Raw genomic sequence first — 22,808 nt, forward strand, 5'->3', positions numbered from 1 at the left:
GCCTCGGAGTAGAGGCTGAACCAATTTTTTAAATGTCGTTTGTTTGTTCATTTACTTTTACGTTCTTCCACTTTGCTATTTCTCGCTTGTACCTAATCAAGTTCAGTGTCACAGTCAACTATACCATGACATAGGACTGCTGTATCTTCTTGTGAACTTACATCTAATTAAGTTTCTCAAGTCTTGTACTTCACGTATTCTTTACTTAAGTTAATTAATTAACCAAGTTAAGAATAAATTTTTAAAAGGTACACCTAATTCACCCCCTCCCCCTCTTAGGTGTTAATCGTTCTTAACTCTTCAATAGAAGACAAACAGACTAGACTGTTCTACTCCCTCATCTAATCAACTTCCCTATCTCTGGCATTTAGTCTATACAACAATAAGTAATATGATCAGTACATGACTATTTTACTATTCTTCTCACCTTTTAATTTTCCATGCTTTTTCACCTCCTCTCTTATTCCTCTTTGTCTACCCATCCATTAATGAGACATCTATATAATATTATGATCTCTTTTTTGCCTCTTCATTTCCTCCTATTGAATTATATTAACGTTTCTTATTACTATAGTCTACAACCCTTTATAAAGCTAAACACCTGCTTTAGATGGACTCACTGTTGTCAATATATATTGATGCTTTCACCCATAATATAGGTTCTTTTTCATTCAATGTTGGCCTATTTATCTTAGTACGGAGTATAGCTCAATTGTTTTGCTTAAATGTATGTATGAATATAAGTTGCAATGGTGTCAGTCTGTTCACATTAAACTCTTTGTTTAGTTCATGTTTTCTGATGCAAGGATTTTATTCGCCAATTGCAAGACCGTCAAAGTCTATTTTAAATATTTCTTATTACTCCCTTTGTCCTAATCATTTGTTTGCCTTTTTTATTTTTCGTAAAGGTATTTTCATCAAAGACAACCAAATGATTGAGACGGAAGGAGTACAAGCAAATACGAGTACAAATCACTGAGCATTGAGTAACTTTAAAAATTTGTATTTTTCCTTGTATTTGCAGATATAAGACTCCGTTAAACTATGAACGATACACTTGAAGGTTAGACTTATTATTATTATTATTATTATTATTATTATTATTATGGCATTGTATGTAAATAATAAGGGTGTATGAGGGGGGTTTTAGTAATGTTTTTTACCAAAAAAGGAATGAGTAGTTTGATTTGAATGGTCCGAATAAGGTAAGTGTTACCTTTGGTTTGGATGAGAGGTAGTAGGACTAGTAGCATTTTGGGCGAAGAGGCAACTGATACCGAACTATGAAAGTTTCATAGTAGAGGAATCTGCAAGGGTACTATATTTAGACAATAATTATTATTATTATTATTATTATTATTATTATTATTATGGTTTAAATAATCTCATCGTATTTTTTGTTTAAGAATTGGTCAAACGTGATTTAAAGGCATGATGTAAACTGGAAAGTTGAACTATAATTATATTTTGGCTATTTAACTTTTTATATGGGTTAAATTTTGCAGTTTATATTCTTCAAGACCTACAATTATTGTCTCCTTTCTAAATTTAGAACGAAAAAGTTGTATATCTCCACTAACAGTCCATCTCATTATAGACGACCACTATCCGTCTATAGCTATAGACGGACAGTGACTCTTTCACAAAATAAAAGGTGGGAGGGTAAGTGGGGATATCCATTTCCCAACCATTTGCACTATTCACTTTCATTTGTGAGAGGGACACTGTCCGTCTATAGTTATAGACGGATAGTGTCCGTCTATAATGAGAATTTGTGTTCCACTAATACCCCTGTCGGCTATCCCAATGAATGTTGTCCCTATTCCTTTTAATTTAAAGGATAAAATTGATAGTTCATTATCTTTTTTAAAATCATTTCAAAATGGTAAGGAGGACAATAAAATTGAGATTGAGGAAGTACTCCGTAGTATAACTAGTGTTAGGGGCATTTGTGTTAGAGTATAAAACCGATCTTGGGACTCCAACCATCAGCTTAAATTTTTTGTTGAGATGGTTTGTTGACAACTAGTGTGGCTTGGTTAACGGTATGGCTGTATACGATACGAATATACGGATTGATTTGATTTCGTGACACTCAAAGCTCAGAGGTGTAGATATATAGTGTCTCCATACTCTCTAAAGTATTTAGATTTTGTTTAGGAGTTATTGTTGCTTTCTAACAAAAGCTCCCAAACAGAAATAAAGGCATTGTCTTATATCCCGCAAAAACTGCGAGACTATATCCTTCTTTTGTTTTTTCATTTGATTTGAAAATAATTGCTTAGGTTTTCATTTTGCAGGAAATAAGGAGATTTTGTCAAGAATTTAACACATATTCTTATAGAGCCCAAATAAGAATTTAACACATATTCGTATAAGGAGATTTTCATTTTGCTTAGGTTTTCATTTTGCTCATAATTGCTTAGGTTTTCACGTTTTTTATAATTTCTTTTCCTCACATATTGTTGCCCTCCGTTTTCAAGGCATGCATTTTTCATCTAGAGCCCAAATAAGTTGTTTATAGAACATACAGAATAAGCATGATAAGTGTGTTAGCCACTATATTCAAAGAAATAGTATGTTAAATTACAAAATGTACTTTAGCAGTCTTATTATTCTTAACATAAACTATTTTCTTCTGTAGCATAATCTTGATCCAATATGAACTTAATTTAAAGTTCCGTCTTTAGTTAAGTATTACCATTTTGGATTTATTTGGAAACAGTCCGTCTTGCTTGTGACGAAGGTATTCGTCACAAGGTTGCGACGGGTCGGATTGTACCAATTACATGGTAAGTGGATAGACAGCGTGTACTGTATATATACAGTGAATGCACAGTGATTACACTGTTGGAAGTAAACAATTAATAAATTTTTGTGTTCCCAATGGGAGATAATTAGCCACAAATTTGAAACGTTTAACCTGATTTCATTCCTATCAAGATCATTATTTACACCCTTCTCATCTTCTCTCCTCTCTTCTCTTTCCATTTTCTCTGTAAACAAAATCCATATTCATCTCCTTGGAATCTTTCATCTAAAGCCTAGTAAATACATAACATTATCATAAAATATGGTAACCAAAACAAAACCGGTGAAGAAAAACAAAAGAGCAACAAAAGCGGCTGATGATGTCGTTGAGGGTATGTCTTTTCAGTTATTTTATTTTAATTTCTTTGATGGTTTCAGTTTATTTGTTTGTTTGTTTTTGTTTTGTTCGATTAAAATTGGTTTATTTATGTGAGAGTATGTATTTTCATTTTCATTGATTTTTTAGATCTTCCACTAGAGTCACAAACATTGAGAATGATTTTTGTTGAAGGTACAAAATTTTTGGTTCATCCTTTTTGGTTTTGGTGTTTTATTGCTACAAATAACAAATTTTATCGATTTTCGAACATGTTTTAAAATGGTGACATTTCATCAATAATATGGTAACATATGTCCGTCTAATATGTGAGCTAAATGGTAACATGGTAATATGTGTATAAAATGGTAACATAGCATGATACAAATGGTGACATATATGCAACATACTACGAAAATATCATATAATATAAAGGTGAAATGTGAGTTTGTGTATATAATGTTACTATTGTAGTTAGAATTTGTTACTGTTTTACAATATGAATTACAATATATAACCATATTAGTCAAAGTGTAACCATATTAGGTAGATTAATGTAAACATTTTAGATATTTTTTGATTAGATTTGATTAAAAGTATAAAATGTTACCAACTCAGCCAGATATGTAGCTATTTTACAATATGAGTGTATGTGTAAAATATGTAACTCCCGTGGTGACATATTGTTCTGAAATGGCTACATATTAAGCAGAAATATTGACATATTGATTTTGGGTATTTGTAGCTATTTTACAATAAGAGGCAACACCTTTAAATGGCAAGATCATCCGGCGTTATACTTACACTATAGATGCGATGAGAAAGGGTGTCGCAGGCGATGAAGGTGTTGAAGCCGCAAAGGGAGATGGTGAAGCCAAGAAGCGTTGATGAAGTGTGGGCGGCGAAAAAGAGTGCTTATTTTGGTCATGTTTTATGGTTATGTTAAAATATTGTTCATGTTGTTTGAAATAAAACTATGACTTGTGTTTGATTTTTAAGGACTTTATTTTGGACATGTTCTTTTGGGTGACATAGTCCCTAAAAAAAATTCGCACAATTTGCCAATACAGTACCTATTGTAGAATGGTAACATATTCGATAATAAGTATGTGAACATTATAGGCATATACATTGCCATTGGTTACCAACTTCAATATGATAATAGATTTTACACTTTGGAACATTACTTAACATATACAATGTCATAGCTAATTCCCTTTTTAGTTGAATCACTTTCTAAATTTTGTCAATATGTAAACTGCTTCGCAATGATGATATATTTTACAAGAAAGTGTGAACATAATGGACATATACATTGTCAAATGAAATACAGCAGGAATGACGACGATTTGTTTACATGTTTATCCGTTATGTTTACATGTTTAAACATAATGTGACCAACTTCTCTATGACAACAGTTTGTGTAAGAATGACAACATTACTTGTAAAATATACTGCCATAAGAGATACACCAAGAATGTCAAATGTTCACATATTTACTCAGTATGTTACCAAATATATTTTGTAAGAATGAAAACATTACTTGTAAAATACACTGCTGTAAGAATTACACTAAGAATGTCAATTGTTTACATATTTATCCATTATGGTATCAAATTGTATATAACGACATATTGTGCAATAATGAAAATATTACTTGTAAATTACACTCCTATATAAAAAATACACCATGAATGTCAATTATTTACTTACATATTTATCTATTGTGTTACCTAATTTAATATGGTAGCATGTTGTGCAAAAATGAAAGCATTCATTAACATATTGTGGGAGACGTTGCTTTCCTAATACTGAAATCCACGGCCTGTGAGTGTTTCATATACATCTTGCAAATAAATCCCCATTTTTCTGCTTTCATCCCCAATAGTGACTTTGAATAATTTGTACCTACACAAACAAGTTGACATGATGACATTAGAGCCAAAAGTAGAAACATTCACGAGATATACGAGAACATGTGACTTTGAATTAATTACGCAAGTTAATAGGGTGACATTATGGCCAAAATTAAAGACATGATTTAGATATACGAGAACGTGTGACAATGATTTAACTACGCAACTTGCCAGGGCGACATTGGGACTAAAAATACGGACATTCATTAGATATACGATAACATATGAAAGCATACAGATATATTAGATATACGACAACTAATGTCCTCTACTCTAGTTGACATGGTGACATTAGAATTAAAAATATGAACATTCATTAGACATTAAACAACATGTTGAACAACCATTGAAATGATTCTTCTTTCTCGTCTGATAGAAAAGCACACCCAAACATGACATTGGAGCAGTGGTTATTTATACCAACAAACGCACCGCATATAAGATTGTACACATTAACACACGAAAAATTATATGGATAGCCATGAATAGCCGAGAAAGTTGTATGTTTACAAATTGTAAATTTTATTATTGGATTTGTGCCCTAATAATGATAATGATAATAAGCTATAAGTTCTACACAACATAAACATCCTAATTATACATACCTTTACTCCTATCCGTCAACCCTTGATGAATTATGACATCATCGTCATCTTCGTCCTCCATTGTAACGTCAATTAAGGCTCCATCGATTAGGGCACCGTCAAGTACGCATCTGTCAGCCATTTTTTGGTCGCACAATTTTTTAGATATTAAGACTGTAATTTTAGAATAGATTGTAAGATGAAAATATGATTGTGAAAAATAGAGAGAAAATTAATGGGATTATGTGTTTCTTACAAATGCAAAAATGAAGGACTGAAGGTGAAGAAGCCACACAGCCAGTAATTATGAGAAAGGTAGGGCATTAAATGCCTTTCACGTTTATTGCAAATAATTGTCAATAAATAAATGGACCAAGTACATATTGTACAAACACTCCATAAATGCTCGCAGGCTTTTGTCCCCAGCTTGTTTCCCCGACCCGGCGTTAATATGGTATGTAATTGACCCGTCGCAAGCTTGCGACGGGTATCTCCGTCACAAGGGAGAATTTGTGATTTGGAAAATAGTTTTGAAATATAAGTAATGATTTTAGGACGTGGTGTGTTGATGGCGATAAAGATTGAAACTCTAATAATAGCTTGTGAACGGCCGAAACTTACAACTGTGAAAACGTCGATTGTCTCTTTTTGCATTTTTCCTTCACGGACTATATATTAGTAGGATTATTCGAAAGTAACCCTGTGATTTTCGCGGGTCACAAAACTAGTTTAACCATAAAATGGTCATATGCTTGTCTGAAACTTCAGAGTGCGTGGCCATCTGAAATAAGAATTTGTGGTTAGTTAAAGGGACATAAATTTTGCCTTTAAAAGTAATTTTACATAATTCAATACAAAATCATTTCACGTATAACGAAGTAATTGTTGAATTATTGTTTGACCAAATCGTTTAGAATAATTTAACGTTTGCCGTCTTGCTTAATCAATCAATCAATCAATACTATATATTAATTCCAGAAACAAGGACTTATATGAAATTAAATAAATTTATACAAATTAATTATACTATATAGTTTATAATCGTTGGCGCTGTGTGATGGTACCTTAACAATGGACTTCAATGTAAATATTATATAGTTTTTGTTAAAGTATAAATTTAGAGAATACTAGAAATATGCCGAGTTTCCTTAAAATAACGGGTCTCACTTATGTTATTAATTAGTACTCCCTCCAATTCACCATATTCTTCCCTATTTCCTAAAACGGTTATTGAGGTTTTCTTCCCCTTTCTATTTTTGGTAACTTTTTACTCTTATTTTATTCATATCTCTCTCCCATTACCCCACCCACCCAACTCTTTTAATCCTATTTTATTCCTTACTTTAATATTTGTGGCCCACATTTCATTATTTAACTCTTAATTATTCATCTCTCTCTCCTATCACCAAACCCCACCAAACTTTTTATCAATAATATAATACTCTATTTCTTAATTCTTGTGCCCAAACTAAAGAGGAAGAAAATAGAGGATTGGAGGGAGTATAAAGATGTTAATTATTTAACATAAACAAATATAATATATTGTAAGTATATGTTATATTTTGGAAAATATTAAAAGGTAAGTAAATCAATTCAGGTTTCCAAAAAAATATAATATTTCATAACTCATTAGATTTGTAATTTAATTAGTAAATAATAATTATTACTCTTAAATAACATTCTAATATAATATTTCAGATTTATATTATATTAGAATGTCATACTAGCAGCAACGGGAGTAGTAGAATTAACAATAATAAATGCGGGAGTAGTGAAAGAAAAAAATAATAACGGAGGGAGAAGTGGAAGTAATAGTAGTGAGTCTAGTAACAACACATGTAATGAAAGTAACAGTAGGAACAACAGAGAGAGTATGAAAAAATTAACTAACAATTTGATTTTAAAAAAATATTAACTTATTTAGATATATTTGTTTGGTAAACTAACGGGTTAACCGTAAAAATAGCCTGAGTAGTTATACTAACAACACATTAACCGAAGAAGTAGTGAATGTAATAGTATTAACAGGGGATGTAGTGAAAGTAATAATATTAACAACGGGAGAAATGAACGTGTCTCATAAGTTGTTGATTAATTTTACCTCTCATCATAATTTCAAGATATAAATTGTAAATATATGTGTGAACCAAATATATATATCGAATCATATTTCATAGATAATAAAATTTAAATGGTAAATAAAGTAGTCCGGGCATAGCCGGACACCAAACCTAGTTAGTTGGAGTACATAATTGTTTGGCATGCATGCACGTTTTAGCAGCATTCGTTCGACACATGCTTTTGGAATTAGACACGTCTCAATGCAAAATGTTTTTTTTTAATTTTGTTTATGAAAACGACAAACCTAATTAAACCCTTTATAAATGAAGAACAATAAGTGAATTTTAATTAAGGAGTACAATATAATTAAAACAACCACAAAATGGCTGCTATTTCAACCCTAGACGTTTTGAAGCCCGGAACCCTATCCCCTTACTGGCCAGCACCACCTTGTCAGGTATGGTATTAGCATTACATCCATTGGCGAAGCCAGGATTTAGATTAAGGGGTAGCGAAATTTTTATAAGTTATTTTCCTATTAAAAGAAGCGTAACCATAAGAACCTTATAAATTTTATAGTACGAGTTCGTTTGTTTTATTATCTATAATAATCACTTTTTTTTTTAATTTGGAAATAAGGTAAAAAAAAATTCGCGATTATCGCGTAGTTGTTGAAAGCGTGTCATATTTTGTATACAAATTCTTGTTTAAGACATAGATGAGACAAAAGTGAAAAGCTTCATATAAATCATACTCTTTCCGTCTCAGTTATTTGCTTAGAGAAGTATAGTATATACGGAGTAAAATTTATGTAATCCAACAATAGGTTGAATTGGGATTTTAAGAACACGAAGATATGAAATTTGGAGAGAGAACCTAAATTAGGCACAAAAAAAACGCATCTTAGAGGAATCGAACCCGGGACCCGGGTCTCCTGTACAACAAAGAATAGTTTCCCCACTAGACCAGAAGCAGATTGATGAAAACACAGAGAAGTGATATATAATTATCCTTAATATCAAATCAGCGAACAATGGAGTAGCGGGTCTTCATCTTTCTTGTTGATTTTTCTGGGTTTGGGGTAGCAGCTGCTACCCCATGCTACTTAGTAGCTACGCCTCTGATTACATCTTATACTACTCGGATCCCCCTAAGCTAGTATCTTTTCCGTTGAAGCCAATTCTATGCATTCTGTCGTGTTTTCAGGGGTCGGTGGATGGGGATGATGCTTCTGTCCCTGTGTAGCATGCATCCAAACGTTTTCACTGGTACTGTTGGGCCTTTAGAGTAATCGTTGTGTAGAAGATCTTGATGCTACTCGTATCTTTTACGTCCTTCATTAATTAATTTATGGGTCTTGAGCTATGTTGCTCATGTTCGTGTGTTGTTTTTTCGGTTCATGTACGTTTGGTCGTTATCATGATCAAGATCTTGAATAAAATCTAAAGGCCAGTTGTGGGTTTTATATTTATGTGTATGTTGTCTACTTTAACCCTTTGTTCTATCTTTGGTCAGGATAAAAAAATAATAAAAAAATAAAAATCACATGGCCGAGTCCGCCATATTATGATACTACGCACCCCATGCAAATTAAACACTACCACAAAAAAAATATGATTGACATCCGACTTTTTTTACTAATAGACATCAAATTATATGATATAGCCTGATAGACATCAGGCTTTTATACTAACTAGTCGTTGCGCCGCGCCCTCCCGGGCGCGGAGCCCCGATTTGTATTTCTGTGCGTAGTAAGTTTAGAGGAAGATTAATGTGTATAATACGCAACCACTGTACAAAATAGACTGTCGGTTCTAAGCTCTGTTCTCTGATGGCAGAGTACTTGTTGCTGATTGCTTCCTTGTTCCCACTATATTGCTGAGACTCTGGTTTGACTTTCTTCGACATACTTGCCTTCTGACCATTAGCAAATGAAGACCCTTTCATCTCAACAGTATGGTCCTCCTGAAATATTTGCATTTATTCAAGAAAACTTTAGAAATATTCGAAGAAGCTAGAATTGTTTATTCACAGCATATGCTATAGGATATAGGGCAAGCCAGAGCATTCATCAAATGACATACCTTCTTATTCGAACCAGACTCCACGTCTAAAGTTATGTTGTTGAAATTTCTTGCCAGTGGTATAACTTGCTCCCCTACTCGGTGCCCTTGTTCAAGCCAAGACCGTTCTGCACATCAATTAGGAAACTATGCTTTAGAACTTGGAAGTACCTAGGGTCGTAAAGAAGCTGAGCCCGCTCGACAATCCCTCGGAATTGGTTCAGTCAAAGCTTGGCTTGTCTGAGCTCGAGCTTCGCCAAGCCCGACATCGGCTCGGCCTCGTTACACCCCCAGAAAAACTAATTGTATACACATCACCAATAATGCACGCAGCTACGAAAGTAGAGCCATAGTATACCTCTCTGTAGGATAATCATTCCTGCTGCATCAAAACCATCCATATCATCTGCTTCACTTTGAAATCTGAATCTCTTCCAGCTCCCGAAATAATCAATCACCCGATCAAAGAAGTTGCTTGCAACCAGAATCGTGTAAATAACCATAATGAGGGGATAAATTTTGTTGAATCCTTCCCCAAAAAAGGGGACCGCATCATCAATATTTCCCATTCGCTACAGAACAGTTTCAAAACGGGGCAAAGGTCAATCAAATAGTCGACATTGAGTAGCTCAGATTAAGCAGTAACATAAACATGTTAGATATGCCAGAAGATACATATCTCTATTAATCTGATTGCTAAAAGGTAAGCTGACGACCATCTATAAATGACAGGAAAGCATTTTCAATTGAAGTAAAGTGGCACGAAGTTAGGCATTCCCTCTTGGGTGCACAGAAAAGCTGAATTCTCAAGGAATTATTATAGCAGTGAGTAGATAGTCTCATTTAAGCGCCCTATTTAATGAGTTGACCAAAAGATCTCTCAGGTTACTGCTGCTATTTCTATTTACACTCTTTGATTTCAGGGAAGAGCTATCCTACATCAAAACTCACTCTTTATTTGAAATCCCATGTGAATGCATAGCTGTCATTCATGTCAAGCTTTCCCTTTATCACGATTTTAATGGCCGAAAAAATTGAACCTCTAGTATTTTTTTGAAGCCTCAAATAAGGAATTTCAGGCATAAGACCAGTACAATATAAATAAGAAGATTTGATCATTTGAACTTATTGTCTATCATCGATAGTATACCTCTGCCTAACCACAATGAGGCCTTATCGCTATTGACAGCTCATATAACTATATAGGAGTGTTGCACATAAATTCACAAACTTCATTTTTTTAAATCATTCCATAAAACATGGAGATTTTGTACGAAAAATACGAAGATATACAGATTGGGCAACAAACAGTAGTTCTAATGTCCACTAATTAACCATTATAAGCCCTATATATTAAACTTGGGATAATTACAAAACTAATAAATGTAATACATAAATAGTAGAGTTTTCATGAATTGCCCTTCTGAATAATTCAAATCCAATCTGTCAAGACTCAAAATTAAATTCCAAACCAAATAATCACCGCCCGCAATATAATAAGAAATCTAAACAAACAAACAAACACAGACCAGAAAAATTACAACCTGGGAATAGGAAATGCAATGAGAATGAAAATGGCGAAGTCCAATAGAGCTATCCACTTTGGTGGTCTAGAAACTCTCAACACAAAGCAAGTGATGGAATGAGTGTACCATTGTTATTGGACAAATCGAACTTCAAAACAAAGCATATTGATTTTTAAGCGTTAATAATTAAGTTCACATTTGACCTAAACGTATTGATTTCAGACTCAAGTAAAATATTGCTAGATAATAATCATCAAATGATATAGAAACCACAATCAAATCAAACTAAACATGGGTCGAGAATGACAGATGCAGGTATCATATCGCAAGGTAATAATCATCAAATTGCCTGTAAAACCTTTTAAGAATGCTAAATTAACTCACTAAATACAGGGATTACTTACAAGATCAACAGTTTCACATCTTCAGTGAATGACGAACCATCACAGCATTGGATTTTTACCCTGTTCATAATGCCCCGCGAACAATACGACAACGATACACCTAAGCAGAATCACACAGTACAACCAATTTCCCTCCACAAAACCGAAAAAGCGTCAAAAAACAAAACAAGCATCTTCAATATTCGAGAAATTCAGCACATATTCCCCTCAGGCTCCTCATCAACAACAATCCCATGACCCGTAATCGCATATACACAAGATATCGCCATAACAAAAGAAGAAAACGGCAATGAAAATAGCAAACAAATCAGACAATACAACAAACCATTCAATTGACTTCCTATGAGATGATGTTTATGAGGGCTATTGAGTCTTGACTGCGTAAGGTGGGAGTGTATTTTTAAACCTAGGTGAATTTAAAAGACATCTGATATTTAAACGCCCCATGTGTATTAAAGGTGAGATTAATAGACCTCAGTTTTTTAAAAAAAACCGATGCATATCAAATTATATGGACATAGTTTTTTTCAAAACGCTGATGTGTGTAGTTTAGACATCGGTTTTTTGAAATCTCTGTTGTCTATTAAGTGATGTCTAAAATCGTTTTTGTAGTAGTGTCACCATTATTTTAGGCTTCCTCAGATTCTACCTTGTCTACCTCTTCTTCTTCCTCTTCTTTCTGGCAAAACAGTTCACAATGAGATGTTGACTTGATGAAGATCACGCCATAAGATGTTGGAACCTGTCTGAAGGTACGAGGATGAGAAGACTCACCACTGCCTGCAGCATTCAATCAAAAAGGAAAAACATACACTGTGAGTGTTGTGAATGTTTGTAAATCCAAGCAGGCTCTTAGTCCTTAAATTATATAAACAAGTACAAAATGTGGTATATTAGAAAGTATGGCATATCCTACTTGTAAAAATCAGTGCATAATGGATTGCTCAAAAAAATTTAAAAACCCGACCAAACATATTCCTCAAACTGTCGGTTCAATAAAAAATGTGTTCAACACCATTCATACAATCATACACCCTCAGGCAAGTGTATCGAAAGCATTTCAAGCCAATATGTAGCATAATATTGCAGACAGTACAGTAATTCTAGCCTGAAAACAATGCTAAGTATGTTGGTATACTAAACATTTGCATCAACATCTACAACAATACCATCAAGTGTGCACAAGACCAACAAATAGATCAAATTACCTCGTTTCAATTCCCGGTAATCACTCAAGCGGATTCAATTCCCTCATTGAGATATGATCTAATCCAACATTAAATGGAAAAAATAAACAGTCGGACATGGTAGACAGCCGGAAATTGAAGCTCCTAACCTGTAAAATCCGGACAACGGAAACCGATCATGAATGAGAAAATACAGGTCAAGATCTGGAACAGGGAATATAGGGACAACCCAGCACCAAGGAAAGACCAGGGAAATTAGGTATCAGAGCAGGGAATATAGGGACAAACAGGAAATTATTAGTTCGAGGAACAAACAATATAGGCCGGTCCCGTCATTCGACTTCTCCACCCACCAGGACCTGCTATCGCAATTAAAAACAACAACAACAACAACAACAACAACATCAGAGCCTTAATCCCAAAATGATTTGGGGTCGGCTGACATGAATCATCTTTTCGAACCGTCCATGGGTGAACGCACGCCTCAAAATGCGAATAAAAAAAGGGAAGATGAAAAACAAAAAGGAAGAACGAAAATGTAATGAAAAGTCAAGGTGAACTTAGGGGTTTTAAAGTCGAATTCCGTCTTTCTTTTATAAAAACTTAAAATTTAAATCGAAAGAAAGATTAAAACGATTTTTAAAAACCGAAATAGAGTTGGAGCGGATTAAATAAATGGGAAAGAGTAAAAAATGGACCATACTTGAAGAGGACCCATTCAACAGAAAAACTAATAGCGGGCGGTTTGTCCCGTGCCCAAACCATCATCCGGTGATGAGCTACCTTCCTTCAGCTTCTCCACTCCCAGGACCTGCTATCGCAATTAAAACAACACAAATATGAAAGCTGACCAGGAAGGACAACAACACTAAGCTTATTAAAACACAAGTTCACGTATAAGCAGAAAGCAATTCCAATTCCAATCCCAATCCCAGGAACACCCCTAAGGTGCCATACCTAGCAGCAGCGACCTCAGTGCCAGTATAATACCAACAACTCAAGCCTCAGCACATCACATGAATCGTCCTGGAAAACAACAATAAATAGGTTGGTAAATCGCTCTCCTCTTAGGAGTTATAGGGAAATTCCCCCCTAATTAAATGGTAACCAAAACTCAAATGTACGAATAACCCATTACGATCTCATCAGGAATACAAACAACTCGCCCCTTTTAACCCGACATAAGAATAGCCAACAACAAAATTACTTTAGGACAACAATAAATAGCATGTTAAATCGCTCACCTCTTAGGAACTTAGGAAATTTAAGAGCATCACTAACTAATTAAATGAGAGCCAAAACCTATAGATATTTACACACAAAGACGACAACACTAATCAGAAGACAAGTAGAACAACAAACCATAAGACCGCTCCAAGAATTTCACATTTGTTGACCCATAAATCCCAAGAAAATAGAACTAACACCGAAAGCAACGGGATTCTTCAGGAGAAAAAAAACCGTAAATTAAACAATCAACAAATTTAGCAACAAACATCGTTCTGATTCACTAACCTCTCAAAAGCACTAAAAGGCATTCCAGCAAATCCCGAATCTGAAGGGCATAGTAAACAACAAAGGGAATTACCAAAAAATCAACTTAAGATAGATCAAAACAAGATTATTGATGATCAAATCAAAACTAAAAACGCTGCAAAATTATTGACCCTTAAAATGGAAATAGGATGAGACTGTCTCACAAACTAATGAACAAAAAATAAGGTAAGATGAGATACCCGAGAAGGCTCTGGTTTGTTGAATTGGAGCTGAAAGGGAACCACTTAGGTCGAATCACCAGTCTCAATTGCTGCTATAAGCTGCACAATTTAGCAAACAAACACATGCTTATAAGTAGCAGGCCAACGGAGAACAAAAAACAAACACCTAATATCGTGAAAAAAAAAACGTTTGGACAAATGTGAAAGATCATTAAAGGAAACCAGACCTGCAAATACTCAGTTCGGTAGCAAGAAAAAGAGGGGCAAATGGTAATGGGACTAAATTGATAGGCAAATCGCTTACCTTTACCTTATAGAATTGAATCAGAAGTTGGAAGGTATTCATCTCCATGGCTCTAATCAACTGACCAAAATGCCAAAATGAGAAAGAGGAAGAGGTTAATAATCTAATCTAATATAAAAAGGGGGTGGGGGGTGCAAACTAATAAACAACGAGAAAAAGGAAAAAAATCAGGAAACGATGAGTAAACTAACCAACAACAACAAGAAGAATAAAATAGATAATGGAAATAAGGAAAAACCCCAGAAAACAAGAGTAAACTTACCCAAAAAATATAGCGAAAACTAATATGGTTCACTTACCAAACATAAATATGACACGAGAATGACATGATTACACATCATGTTAAATTTAAACGCAGCACATCAGTACAAGTAGACTTGGAGTATTTTTTCCTTCGAGAAATAAGCCAACATGGTCATTATCATACTGACCTTTGGAGCACCAATTCCATACTGTTGTGACTCGTGTCTCTATAACATTCCCATGAGACTCTGCAAACCCACAGAAGCGAATTAAGCAACAATTATGTAGTTAAGGTCAACACATCATTACATGTCACATAAACGGTCAGCAAAGAAAACATAGGACATCATAACCAAATCTAAGTCCTCCAAGATTATGGTGAACTCTTTAATAAAATCAAGTGTCTAGGGAAAAACAGCTTCTATATGCAAAGCAAATAGTTGCTAGCCTTGTCATTACAAACTGTCAGCTGGCTCTTGGTTTCCGACAAAAGTACAAAACCTCTAGGACATCAATATTGAAATGACCACCAAAAAATCAAGTCACGTACTACATCAAGGTGCTGTTCTCTGCTAATATCTATAGCATCGACGCTGATAGGCGAACAAAGAATACAATTTAAAAAATCAAACACAAATTCCGAAGATAATTAAAAAAATATCGGGCAAGGGGTGACAGCATGCAGAAACAAACCTGCAATAACTTGATCCTACTGACTCAAATCGTCTCCTGTCGATGACAGGTAAGGGGTCACAGCATACAGAAACAGACCTGCAATAACTTGATCCTACTGACTCAAATCGTCTCCTGTCTATGACATTTGCAGCAATAACTTAAGCAACGATACCTCATACCTATTACCACACCAAGTATTGTTGCAGCAATCAAAATGAGGCTCGGTTGCCGCCTTGTACTCCCGAACTCTAGAATTAGCGACAGCTGCAATTAGAACAACAACGAACAAAATTTAGAACCTTAACACGAATACAACAATACTAATGGTGACACTGTATAAAACAGTAAAGGCAATGATGATAATAACAATTTCCGCCTCAGGCCACTCCCCAACAGCAACCTCATGCCCCATAAGCACATACCCGGAAACCTTGTACAAAAAAACAATGAGAGTTCGACAGCCAACAACAACAACAACTCTGAGACTAATAAACTCCGAACAAGAACTCTGAGACGATCAACAATAAATAATAACAATAATAATAATAATAATAATCTAAACTATTTGCATGTTTAGATCAAACAACCACCAAGAACAACCAATATCCAACAAACGGAATCACTATTACACCCTTACAAAAATAATAATTAAATCAAACTGATATGAAATTTGGAGGAAATACCTTGAAGAGGATCTTCGATTTTTTCGATTTGGGTGAGCTCTAGGGGTTTGCTGAGAGAGAGGCATTGAGAGAGTGGATGAAAATGAGAGGGTTTAGAATGTGGCTGTGAATTAAAGAGAAATGGAGGGAGAGGATCAATAGAGAGAATCCAACGGATGAGGAGGTCTCAGCTTGCACTATCAATCAATACTATATATTAAATCCAGAAACCAAGGGACTTTAATGTAATTAAAGAAAGTTATACAAATTAATTATACTATATAGTTTTAAATCAATAACACCGTGTGATGGACCCGATTAAGGGATCTCAATGCAAATATTATATAGTTTGGGTTAAAATTAAATTATATAGAAGCTTGGTAATTTTCCTAAACATGGTCAATTTCCTTAAAATAAAATAATTAATTAAGATGGTCAATTTCAAGGAGACTAAAAGAAAGAAGATGCCTGGTAATTTTCCTAAATATTTATAGAAGACTAGAAGATGGTTAATTTCCTTAAAATAAAATAATTAATTAGTATAAACATACACACTTATGGTATTAATTATTATATCATCATAAAACTATATATTAAATTTAAAATATATACAATTTTATTAAGCTATAAAATTATATATTAAATTTAAAATCTATGCAATTTTATTAAACTTTATAGTATTGATTAGATGTATAGAGATGTTAATTATTTAACATACAAAAATATAATAAGTAGGTTATAAATAATTTAAGTTAGATTCCATAATAATATTGCATAATACTTTCGATATAATTTAATGCATATATGTAATATATTTATATAAATATATAATCCTCTTAAAATTGCATGCCTAAGTAGTAAAAGTAATTAAAGAATTATAGTAACATTGTTTATAGTTATATGATAGTAATCACTCATTTGAATAGTAAAAGTAACAATATTATCAGCGAGATTAGTGAGAATGGTAGAAACAACGGGAGTAGTGAAATAATCAATATTAATGCGGCAATAGTGAAAGTAACAATAATTACGGCGGGAGTAGTGAAATCATCAATATTAATGCGACAATAGTGACAGTAACAATGATTACGGACAAGTAGTGAAATGTTATTACTATTGTTTCATTAATAAGAGTAAAATATTAATAGCGGGAGTAGTGAATTTGTCTCAAAATTTATTTAATCGTAATTTTAGGATATGTTATAAAAAATATATTAATGATAAATTTATGGGTTATGCAACTTTAAGTAATTTTATTTAATGAAAAAAAAAAATTTAATAGTAAGTAGAGGTAGCCCGGGCGAAGCCGGGCACCAATACTAGTTCATATGAATAGTAGTAGGGAGTTTAAACTTTTTAGAGTTTAGGATATAGATACAGAATTTCAAATTAACTTTTGTATAAAGTACATGTTTAATTAAATAATGGATTAATTAAATAATTCACAAGGGCAACAATTTACAAAATGGTACTCCGTAGTATTCATATTCAATACCACCCAAATAGTGAGCTAGTTGTAAGGCGGTTTTCACTAATATAGTTGTAAAATGGATCTAAACACAACTTTATTAGGGTGTAAAAGTGGTTATTAAAAGATCTCGTTTTACGATTAATTTAAATTGTGTAAAATCATCTTAGACGAGTAGTTGTGATTGAAATAAAGGACAATCGATCAAACCCAAACTGAAATAGAGCGAAAAACCGACATTGGTGAAAAATGAAAAAGGGAAGAAAGACGGAGCACAGGAACGCAAAAGTGACGATTCTGGCAAAAGTATACCGAACACGAAAAACCGATCGAAAATACCTGAACCGACACCTGACCGTACATCCGAAAGGTATAACTTCAACTTTATCCGAAACCCGAATCAATTTGAATTGATTCGAAACTGAACCGAATTTGTAATATCCGAAATAGACCCAAAATCGTATGAACCTGAACTGTTTTGACCCGAATTATTTTGATCCAAATCGAAACATACCTGAACCGATTTCAACCTGTAAAATGATAACTAAATCTCAACATTACAACCCGAAATGACCCGAATGTAATGATTGTAAATAATAAAAAACAAAACATAATCATATTAATTTACTTTTGTTTTTTATATTAGTACGGAAGTTACTTAGACTCGAATATCCAATATTTTACCACCGATTATTCATGAAGTACATGTCAGACCACAAGAGTTGAAGGAGTTTAAATTATTTTCGTAACCAAATAATCGATTAATTTTAGATATCTTTTATAATGGGACGAAAATTATTTACATGAGTTATAACAAATCACAAATATTTACTCCGTATATGAGTATATCTCATCATTCACTAACAACGGACAAAAATTCAAGTAGAGTAGTCAACTAGTAATTAAAAGACCTGCAAGACCTGCATTTTTATGGACCATTTTCAAGGTCGGCGTGCTTCTGAACAAGGTCACGCCCCTCCAGCAGCTTAGCAACTTCAGCCGTCGCAGCCTCGGCCTTGGCTCTCTCAGCAAGGACCTCCTTTTCAGCGTCCTCCCTGAGTTTTCTCTCAAAGACGGATCGCCTTTTCAGCCTCAGCCTCGGCCCTCTTAGTCTCCTTGTTCGCTGCGTCGAGTTCAAGCCTTAGCCGCTCGAGCTGTGGGGCAGCGTCAGCAATGGTCTTCTCTTGCTCCACAATAAGAGCACCGGCCGTATCACCCCACTTCGCCAGTAACTTGATCAAACTTAGGCCCTCCGACTTAATCTGGAGGGGGGTAGGCTTCGGGAAGGAGGTGACAACGGTGGCGTCTTGACCACTTGCCTGCGCAGTTTTCTTCTCGGCACGCCGTTCAATAGTGTGACCAGTTAACAGCAGCGGTTGATCTACAAAAAATTCAATTAAAGCATCCGTGTCAACATACATGGACATACCGAAGAGCCTGTCATCAGGAACGCCTAATGAACCGGCCAAATCTGAGCCACAGGATAAATCTGTACCATGCTTGGCCTTTTTGGTCGGAGGACGCATTTCCTTGCCGACAGCAGTATCAGCAGTAGCCGCAGAAGCATTAGCGGCAGAAGTAGGCTCTTTCCTCTTACGGACAAGGGGAGATCCCTCCGCATCGGAGTCCCCCCCACTGGTAATGTCAACGATCACCACCGTCTCCTTCTGGACTGAAGGGATGGGAGGTGGAACTGATGTCGACGCCGTCGCCGCCGAAGACTTTGCTTTCCGCGTTCGGTGCGGCATGTTACTAGCAACCTTCGCCTGGGCCGCCTCCACATTCAAGCCTTTAAGCTGCTGATCCATAAGGTCATTCGGCGACGCTCTGCGATCACGGGCTAGAGCCTTAGGATGAAAATCAACAACGGTCTTGTCCTTGGCAAGCCCCATTCTCTTAAGAATATTGTGACACCCTTAAATTTAGCGATAATTAAACACGTAAAATCTACAGAAAAACTGACAGGATATGTTTGTAATTGGTTCAACTAGACAAAAATTGTAATTTTTAAAACTTTTCTAAACCATTCACAAACATCTCCAAGTGGAGGGTGCCAAAACCTGTAAAAGCTAATAACTAATTTACATGCCATAGCTAACGATAAGAAAGTATAATGATACAAACCAAAAACAAAGAGGGAGACATATGTCCCTTCAAAATATATACAAAACCAAAAGTCTAAAGGTTTACTATAAAAATAGCCAAACTAGGTCCAAGGTTCCTTTTGCTCACTAGCTCATCCGTGAACCCCAACTAAGCATCAAGTACCTGTCAATCACATTTTATACAAACACGAAAGCCACAATTCAGTGGGGAGTAACTTCGAGTCCTCTCAGCCACGAATCGTCATATTTAATGTAACATGTAATAAAACATGTAAACAACATGATAAGCAATTTAATTATCAAGTATTCTAACCTATGACCCCCTAACTGACCAAAATAAACTATCATGTGAAACATATAACAAATAGTAATCCAAACTTTATTTGGCATACCTAATCTTTAACGACACCAAAATTTGAAAGACGAATGAACAACGAAATTGGAAGATTAAGGTAAGATACACTGAATACGGAAAGAAATATCGAGAAAGTGGAAGCATTCTTCATTTGGCATAACTAATCTTTAACGGCACCAAAATTAATAACTAACAATCAACAAACCTAACAATTAGCAATCACAAACAGACTACCACATAAAATCCTAACTCTACCCATCCTACCCATCTCTCAAGTTTATTATTTAAAGGTCAAGTGATTTTAGGTGGGGTGCACAAACGTGCGTCGGGAGCAAATAAGCTCTGATACCAACTGAGACACCCTTAAAAATTAGCGATAATTAAACGCGTAAATTCTACAGAAAAACTGACAGGATATGTTTGTAATTGGTTCAACTAGACAAAACCTGTAATTTCAAAAACTTTCCTAAACCAATCACAAACATTTCCATCATTCCCAAGAGGAGGGTGCCAAAACCTGCAATGCTGACGAACTAATTTACATGCCATAGCTAACGATAAGAAAATATAATGATACAACCCAAGGAAAAAGAGGGAGACATATGTCCCTTCAGAATATATACAAAACCAAAAGTTAAAAGGTTTACTATAAAAATAGCCAAAACTAGGTCCAAGGTTCTCTTGCTCACTAGCTCATCCGTGAACCCCAACTAAGCATCAAGTACCTGTCAATCGCATTTTATACAAACACGAAAGCCACAATTCAGTGGGGAGTAACTTCGAGTCCTCCCAGCCAAGAATCGTCATATTTAATGTAACATGTAATGAAACATGTAAACAACATGATAAATAATTCAATTATCAATTATTCTAACATATGAGTCCTAACTGACCAAACTAAACTATCATGTGAAACATATAACAAGTAGTAATCCAAACTCTATCAACCATAGCCGGCTTGCATCTCACCTTCTATGATTCATAGAATCATCAAACAAGAAAGGGCAATATATCAAAGACAGGCATAAGTTCTTAGTACCGTCAATAGTCACTCAGAACTCGAGTCTATACCCACGAGGTAGGGAAGGTAATCGAACCGGTATCTTGGCTCGGCGGTTAATATTAATAAAACATGGCCAAGACACAACACAACCCTAGCCTAAAATCGCTTGAGACCTAGACATGCGGATACACACCACCGCACCCAAGACCCACAATTTTTCTAAAACAAAGTGAGTACCCTAAGGAGTCCACCAAAGGGTTGGCTAGTACTTAAGCTGACCACTTACTATCAAAATAAGTAACGAGGTCATGCCCCAACTTGGATATAAATCCACTAGTCAGGAACACAAAGGCTATTAAGCAGTGAACATATACTCGTCAGAGACTATAAAGACCTATCTATGACAAACGGAACTACACTCAGCTACACTCAGCTACAACACCAATCCATTCTGGTCATCAACATCCCCAAGGAGTATTCTTTCAAATTTGATATCCTAAACTTACTTACCATCAAATTCTCAAGGAACAAGGTCATAATTGTAACAACACTTTATCACCTCAGAGTTCCTAAAACCATAAATTGAAATTATGTTCCTTAGCCTAACAATTGGTGTCAACCACACCATTACCCTTTCTAGTTACCAAAACAAGTGCTAAAACCTCCCAATAATGTAGCTTACTCTCACTCTCATACCATACCTCAAGTAGTAATCAATATCACTCACTAAATCCAACTAATAATCCCACATTTAACATTTCTCACACGGTAACATATACATTATCAAACCCTCATCTCCAAAGTGATTATGGAAGCCAATCACAAACTCGACTACTTAGTCAATCCTATATCCTCAAGTCACATCTCACTAACTCTGTAAACATGGTCAACAAGGTACCAACTATACTAAGGAGATAAGGAGTGATAACGGGATAGAGAAACGGTAAAATATCTTCGAAGGGTGCATGAATCTGACAAGTTAGGAAACTAAGGAGTCGGTCCGTAAAGATAACGGTTGACAAAAATAAGAGGTATTCGAGTTAAGAAGATATCTCGGGCAAGAAGAAGATACGTAAAATTTGGCATAAAAACAAGGTTCAACAAACGCTAAAGAGAAGGAGAGGAGAATAGCAGCGGCATAATGAAAGGGTTACCGCTTACCAAACACTCATCCAAGCTTATGATCGATATGATAAGGTTACCTCACTAATGTGCTCAACAAAGCCCCAAAAGTCTACCAAATTATAGGATTAACAAGGACTCCACAATGGTAGGTATTCCTCGACTCAATTGGTTCTAAGAGTCAAAATCAATTCACCACACAAATTCATTTGTTACCATCCAAGTCCCAAAGTATCTCCTTTACAATTCTCGTCATTGAACTTCACTTACTATGTCATCCCCAGG

The 22,808-nt window shown here is 34.9% G+C and overlaps 1 protein-coding gene and 3 long non-coding RNA genes across 8 annotated transcripts; 1 reads left to right on the forward strand and 3 right to left on the reverse strand.

The window, feature by feature from the left end:
- Positions 1-4,769: 4,769 nt before the first annotated feature.
- On the reverse strand, positions 4,770-6,139 carry LOC141631718 (uncharacterized). The gene is made up of 2 exons (XR_012537694.1): positions 5,649-6,139; positions 4,770-5,035 (listed from the first exon to the last, which is right to left on the reverse strand). It is a non-coding gene; the product is annotated as an uncharacterized LOC141631718 (long non-coding RNA).
- Positions 6,140-8,022: 1,883 nt separating this feature from the next.
- Positions 8,023-9,158, forward strand: LOC141631724 (uncharacterized). Its single transcript, XR_012537699.1, has 2 exons — positions 8,023-8,145; positions 8,895-9,158. It is a non-coding gene; the product is annotated as an uncharacterized LOC141631724 (long non-coding RNA).
- A 200-nt stretch (positions 9,159-9,358) lies between these two features.
- LOC141643793 (uncharacterized) lies at positions 9,359-11,347 on the reverse strand. Its single transcript, XM_074453101.1, has 4 exons — positions 11,296-11,347; positions 10,110-10,323; positions 9,773-9,879; positions 9,359-9,653 (listed from the first exon to the last, which is right to left on the reverse strand). The coding sequence occupies exons 2-4, from the start codon at positions 10,318-10,320 to the stop codon at positions 9,378-9,380; spliced, it is 594 nt and encodes a 197-aa protein (XP_074309202.1). The 5' UTR covers positions 10,321-10,323; positions 11,296-11,347; the 3' UTR covers positions 9,359-9,377.
- A 981-nt stretch (positions 11,348-12,328) lies between these two features.
- LOC141643794 (uncharacterized) lies at positions 12,329-16,625 on the reverse strand. 5 transcript variants are annotated; one of them, XR_012543772.1, is made up of 10 exons: positions 16,492-16,625; positions 15,988-16,072; positions 14,897-15,381; positions 14,605-14,685; positions 14,384-14,423; positions 13,826-13,894; positions 13,572-13,679; positions 13,157-13,227; positions 12,890-13,017; positions 12,329-12,461 (listed from the first exon to the last, which is right to left on the reverse strand). It is a non-coding gene; the product is annotated as an uncharacterized LOC141643794 (long non-coding RNA). The 5 variants fall into 5 exon arrangements; XR_012543775.1 differs by having other exon boundaries at positions 13,184-13,227; positions 14,891-15,381; XR_012543771.1 differs by having other exon boundaries at positions 14,891-15,381.
- Between the last annotated feature and the right edge of the window lie 6,183 nt (positions 16,626-22,808).

Source organism: Silene latifolia, chromosome 2 (genome assembly GCF_048544455.1).
Source record: "Silene latifolia isolate original U9 population chromosome 2, ASM4854445v1, whole genome shotgun sequence".
In the NCBI taxonomy this organism is placed as follows: domain Eukaryota; kingdom Viridiplantae; phylum Streptophyta; class Magnoliopsida; order Caryophyllales; family Caryophyllaceae; genus Silene; species Silene latifolia.